The following is a 6,671-nucleotide window of genomic DNA, read 5'->3' on the forward strand; positions in this document are numbered from 1 at the left end:
AATGTGGAGTTATGTACTTAACAAAAAGTGGAGACCTGGCCTCCACAGTCACCGGACCTGAACCCAATCGAGATGGTTTGGGGTGAGCTGGACCGCAGAGTGAAGGCAAAGGGGCCAACAAGTGCTGAACACCTCTGGGAACTCCTTCAAGACTGTTGGAGAACCATTTCAGGTGACGACCTCTTGAAGCTCATTGAGAGAATGCCAAGAGTGTGCAAAGCAGTAATCAGAGCAAAGAAACTAGAATATAAATCATGTTTTCAGTTATTTCACCTTTTTTGTTAAGTACATAACTCCACATGTGTTCATTCATAGTTTTGATGCCTCCACTGAGAATCTACCAATGTAAATGGTCATGAAAATAAAGGGTGGTTGTAACCTAGTGGGTAACACACTCGCCTATGAACCAGAAGACCCAGGTTCGAATCCCACTTACTACCATTGTGTCCCTGAGCAAGACACTTAACCCTAAGTTGCTCCAGGGAGACTGTCCCTGTAACTACTGATTATAAGTCGCTTTGGATAAGGGCGTCTGATAAATGCTGTAAATGTAAATGTAAAACATTTAAGGAGAAGGTGTGTTCAAACTTTTGGCCTGTACTGTACATGATCCATTCTTCCTGTTTGACAACAGGGCGGCCCTGGGCGAATTCCCACTCTGTACACACACACACACACACACTCGGAAACATAAAACATATTAGGAATTGTACATTTACATATTTTACTGTTTACAGTTGTTGGGATCATTTTCTTGTCCATCTTCCATTGGGGTTAATTTTGCACTCCAGTAACAACACCCATCCTCCAACCCAAGGATCACCACAATGTAAATTCTTTGTTGTTGTTCTGCAATTTTGTGACAATTAATTGTGACATAAGGAGCTTGGATTGACAATATTAGGAATTAAATGTGCTTTATTTGGAAGCACACTGGAAGCACACTGCCCCTTTCGACAGGGTGTGTGTGACAAGCAGCAGCAGCAGAAATCAGGAGCGCCAAGGGCCCTCACGCTCACTTCCCACATATATGGGTGTGATATGTCATAATGTCTGGTGCTTTTGTGTTTGTTTTATTTTGCGATCTGGTTATTAGATGCCACTCAAGGGGGCAGTGGTGGCCTAGCAGTTAAAGAAGCGGCTCCGTAATCAGAATCCCGATCCACCAAGGTACCATTGAGGTGCCACTGAGCAAAGCGCTGTCCCCACACACTGCTCCCCGTGCACCTGTCATGGCTGCCCACTGCTCACCAAGGGTGATGGGTTAAATGCAGAGGACAAATTTCACTGTGTGCACCATGTGCTGTGCTGCTGTGACAATCACTTCACTTTATCACTTTTTATCAAGCCAGCCAGCGTTTCTCCTCCCCTCCTCCCTCTGGCAAGAAGCAAGCGTTCCTCAGAAAAGGTGACCTTACTCCCCGCAAAAGGACTAGAAAACAGATTGGTGCCAATGCAATCCTAAAAATGCGCTGGCATGATGGGTGCGCACCCCCAAAAAAATTATAATAATTGCAGATGCCTGTGATGTCGCCCCCTTCCTTTTTAGAGTATACTTAGACTAACTAGGAATTTTCTTATAAGATCATTTATTAGTCCCACAAGTGGGAAATTTGCATTGTCATGGCAGAAAGTGGATAGAACAAAGGTAAGAGCAGCGAAAAGGTAGATCAGCGAAGAAAAAAAAAAAAAAACAATAAAGTATAAAATGTACACTATACAATCTAGAAACATAAACTTAAATAGGTATATGTATTTATGTAGGAAAACAGAGTGAATAAAATGATTTGTAGTTGGGGGTCCTAGTAAACCATAACTGATTACTTCATTGATGGTAACCTGTAAACATGTTGTAAGTTGATCTGGATGAGGATGTCTGCCAAATGCCACAAAAGCAAATGTAAAATAAGGAACACGTTATGGTCTGTAGCATACAGATTGCCCACATTTTAATGGACCCCCTCTTAATTGGTTGGTTTGCAACTGAGCTCAGTTGTTCAGAGGGTGAATAGTTCTGCCTCTGCTGCCCATCACACTCTCTTGTGGTGTCTTTTATGTCAATTAGACATTGCACACTACCTGGCAGAACCTTGTTTGTGGTTAAACAAATTACTCATCAACCAGGAGATGGTTGGTTGAGTAATTTGCGATACTCTCGCTAAATGAAATTGAAAGCAGTGTGTCCTCTGATTTTAATCCAACACCCTTGGTGAACATTGGGCAGCAACGACAGGCACCCAGGGAGCAGTGTGTGGGGATGGTACCTTGCTCAGTGGCACCTTCATGGTTTGGGATTCAAACCGGCACCTTCTGATTACGGGTTCCTTTACTTACCCACTAGGCCAACCACTGGCCAACCAAATGCCACGATGGTCAGCCTGCTGTGGCGGCCTCCAGCTGCTCAAACAGGCTCTGGTACTGTATGATCGGCCCAGAACCCCAGACAATGCACTGCCCCATGAAAATCCACACATGGTCCGCAATGTGGGAAACAAGTCCAGCTCAAATCCCTGCCATTCACACTAGATGCAATGATGTCCCCTGGCCCATGGTAATTGTCAGTTTCTTCCACCATGCCGGGTTGGACTGCGCTGTCCCAAACTGTAATCCAGTACAGTGTCTACCAGTCTATGGCAGCAATCTCCCTCAATTAAAGAGTCTGTTTACAATCCATCAGTGGAGTCAATCCAACCCACCAGCAGTTGTTTTTGCTGACGCTGTATCATGATTAGGCGCGGTAGAGGGCAATACCAGATGATGTGTTCACTCTCATCACAGTGGCAGCATGGGTACAGTGTCAAAGCAACAGTCTGCATGGTAACTTCCTGGGCACGCTGGACTGGGTAGGCGCGGAATTCCCTATCACTGGTGCTACAGTCACTGTCACTGGTGCGTTGGTGGACATGACACCACGGTTGCGCAGGGGTGAGATCCTACATAGGCCTGCTGTTGTCTAGGCTGAGCTCCAGCCATTGTGCCACACCATCAGCCGTACCTCAGGGAGAGATGGGCTGAGGGGTCCTTGCCAATCGCGGTGAGGCAGGACAGGGGAATTAACTTGAGACTTGGTAGTGGCAGCCATCTCCCCTGGGCTCCTTCTCAGATGGCCTTACCCCGTCCGTTCTCTCCATCAGGTTGGTAGGATAAGGCACACTGCTCAGTTGCCCAGTTCAGATTGGAAGATTATGCATTCTTATGCATCTGTTAAGGCCAATTTTACAGTTCAGTACAAACTTAGTTCAACCTATACACATACAAAGCTAGTTAAAGTAATAGTTAATACTTGAGGCTAAACCTTAGAACTAAAAGCCTTGTCTGGAACAGATCAACTGCAGCACTTGCAAAATGGGGAGGGCTACCAAATGAGCAACTGTGTATGAAATTAACTCTGGTTCCCAAATGAACAACCTTGTTTGGGACGGCATTCAGTGTTCAGTGTTGTTCAGTGTTCACATTTCTGCACATTTTTGACATATAGGGTACATATTTCAAACTGTCACTAAGCAGGGGTCTTGTTTGCTATATAGGGTATATTGTATATATTGTATCAATGCCTTCCCAGTGCACATGGGTTAAGATATTTATAGAAATATTCCATAAATGCAGAAATTATGTTATTTTTATCATTTGAAATGCATTTAGATTTGTGTATATGAGCTCAATAAAAGGAAGTAATATGATATCATTGGATAACAGAAGTGACATCTCTGTGGTGTGAATGGACATTAGTTCTTCAACTAATGTCCATACTGATTCTTTAAATACATTTTTTTCTCTAGGAGACTTAAAATCTCAGATTTCCAATGTTCCACTCCTATTCTGTTACATTGGTCTCCAAAGCAACCAAGGACGTACTTGACAACATTAATGAAATTGGAAAGATAAAGAGATAGCACAGCAATTAAATATCCTTGACATTCTGTGGCTACTGCACAGGGAAATTGTTGCAGATTGTGCATGTTGTCTCACTTAAAAAGATAAGAGAGGTCTGTCATTTTGTCATATGTACATTTTAAATGTAAGAGACAGAATGTAAAAAAAAATCACATTGTATGATTTTGTATGCGTTGATGACAAGCAAGACTTGTTACTTCTTTAAGACGTCCTTCTCTTGTTACCTGTATTAATGGCGCCTGTTTGAAATCCTTATCTGTATAAAAGAAACTCCGACCTCCACTATGGCCAAGACCAGAGACCTGTCTGATGACACAGGGACGAGACTGTACACCTACACACAAGACTGGGATGACTGGGCAATGACCTGAAGAGAGCTGGAACAACAGTAATCCAGACCTCAATCCAATCTGTGCCCAGCAACAGCCCCAAAACATCACATCTTGAGAAGATCTGCATGGAAGAATTAGCCAAAATATCAGCTACAGTGTGTGCAAACATGGTGAAGACCTACAGGAAACGTTTGACCTTTGTTGAACTTTGGCCAACCAAAGTTACATTACAAAGTAATGAGGTGAACTTTTGCTATGGACCAAAATTCTTAATTCCTGCACCGATAGAAAATTTGGGCCCTATGAAAGAACATACTGAGCCCCACACGCTGTAATAACCCCAACCCCTTTTACTGACATAACATATGTGATTTAAAGAGTTTTTGTTTAAATAGGTTAATGCATGTATACAGCCTGGTTAAATTAGTTGATCAAGTAAAACAAAAGCATTGTTGCACATTGGTTAAAAGATTATGAGATATTGCACAACTACTGTAATCGAAGCCTTTCATCATTTCTCATTCACTTAAGGGATTACAGAGCAGGGAAGTGTTCAATGAGTCATGTGGATAACAGACTGGGGGACTTAAAGTTGAAGGCTTCATCTAATCCAGCAGACACGAGTCAACGGAGGGATGCTGGTATAAAACACAGCAGGATGCTTTGCAGACTTCACTGAACAGGAAGACCGGAGACAGAAGGTAATTCCTGATATTTTAAATACTTAAATATTATCGCTAAAATAAAATGATTACATTGTACTTTGTTAAATATGTGTTTGCAGGATATGATCACTATGACAAAGTCCTGTTTGGCAACCCTGCTGCTGCTATTAATACTTGTCCAATTTGGTCATTTGTATCCAAACAGTGACATGGCTAACAGTAAGTAAATACTTATGGATATTCCAATGTGTGTAAATATAAACCAGATCTAGGTGAATGTCATTCATTTCGTAACGCAAGTTAAATGGTATCATTTTTCTTTAGTGGGCTGTGATGAATGCAAGCTGAGAGAAAATAGCATCTTCTCAAAGCCTGGATCCCCTGTCTATCAATGTATGGGATGCTGCTTCTCCAGAGCGTATCCCACTCCACTGAGGTCCAAGAAGACAATGGTGGTCCCAAAAAATATCACATCAGAAGCGACGTGCTGCGTGGCAAAGGGTGTCGAAAGGGTATGACTGCACACATCTTTCCATCCGGAATACAGAGGAAATCACTGATCTTGGAATATAAGATCATAACATGTTATATGATGCTATGAATTGTTTTCTTTTCACAGATCAAGGTCAGCAACATATGGCTTGTGAACCACACAGACTGCCACTGCAGCACTTGCTACCACCACAAGTCTTAGATCTGGTCCAATGCGAAGGGTCTGTCGCACTTCAGCATCAGCAATTGTTAGCAATTCTTCTTGGTTATGTTTGTGTTTTAGAGATCACAATATGAATGCATAATAGACTGTGGAAAAAAGGCTCATATATGGTTGCAATTACTGTGCAGTTCATGATATCTGTATTTAGCGCTAATTAAAACTAACGCTTCCAATCTGCAAAAGGCCTTAACAATTAAAGATTTTTGTTTTTTCAACAATTAAAATGCATGGCTGTATTTTCTCTTGTCACCCATGCTCTTTCAAAAAAACACAGTCATTAGAGTAATTAACCCTATCCACAAATAAGTGTTTAAAAATATAGTAATAAATATATATATGTGTGCTGTTTTATTACATTTTATTACATTATATATGTGTGTGTGTATAAATATATATATGAGCATGTTGCATAATGTCTACTAAAAAGTGTACTAAAAACAATAGTCACAGAGTAGCTAAACATAATTATTTTGTAGAGAATTTAATGAACGGTCTACAAATTTTCTAGAATTGCCTACTTTTTAGAAATGTACATATCCTGCCAGTTCTTCAGTAGGCTTTAGCACCCAACACGTGTCTGTGGATTAAATCAGGATTTTAATGAGTCAGTTACCATTAAGCAATAACTATGTGCTGGTCACAGGATTTGTACATTCACACATGAAAACGACTGTGATGCCTGATCGCTAATTTCCCCCTGACATTGTGAGGGGTGGGGGTTGTGATCAGTGTGTCTTGTATGAGGTTTATAGATGACATTTGTCTGAACGTGCACGTGGGGGCAGGGGGCAGGTTATCTTCTCATGCCTAATCGATAAGGCTCACATATGAATTATTTCCCCCTGAAATTGAGGGGGGTGATCACGGTGTCTTGTACGAGTTTTATACCTGATGTTTCTATGAACGTGTACGTGAGGGGGGGGGCAGGTTATCTTCTCATGCCTAATCGATAAGGCTCACATATGAATTATTTTCCCCTGACATTGATCACTGTGTCTTGAGCAAGTTTGTTACAGGATGTTGAACGTGTACATGTGTGTGTGTGTGTGTGGGGGGGTGTGATCA

At 41.8% G+C, this 6,671-nt stretch overlaps 1 protein-coding gene across 1 annotated transcript; it reads left to right on the forward strand.

The window, feature by feature from the left end:
• Positions 1–122: 122 nt before the first annotated feature.
• Positions 123–5,818, forward strand: cga (glycoprotein hormones, alpha polypeptide). Its single transcript, XM_028974188.1, has 5 exons — positions 123–172; positions 4,758–4,927; positions 5,011–5,110; positions 5,216–5,403; positions 5,511–5,818. Exons 3-5 carry the CDS (start codon positions 5,014–5,016, stop codon positions 5,583–5,585), a joined length of 360 nt encoding a protein of 119 aa, XP_028830021.1. The 5' UTR covers positions 123–172; positions 4,758–4,927; positions 5,011–5,013; the 3' UTR covers positions 5,586–5,818.
• Positions 5,819–6,671: the final 853 nt, after the last annotated feature.

The sequence above is a fragment of the Denticeps clupeoides genome, chromosome 1 (assembly GCF_900700375.1).
Source record: "Denticeps clupeoides chromosome 1, fDenClu1.1, whole genome shotgun sequence".
In the NCBI taxonomy this organism is placed as follows: Eukaryota; Metazoa; Chordata; class Actinopteri; order Clupeiformes; family Denticipitidae; genus Denticeps; species Denticeps clupeoides.

Coding starts and splice junctions, on each gene's coding strand:
- cga (XM_028974188.1), top strand. CDS start 5,014: ATGATCACTATGACAAAGTCCTGTTTGGCAACCCTGCTGCTGCTATTA. Junction 5,111..5,215: donor AAACAGTGACATGGCTAACA/GTAAGTAAATAC, acceptor ATTTTTCTTTAG/TGGGCTGTGATGAATGCAAG. Junction 5,404..5,510: donor TGGCAAAGGGTGTCGAAAGG/GTATGACTGCAC, acceptor TTCTTTTCACAG/ATCAAGGTCAGCAACATATG.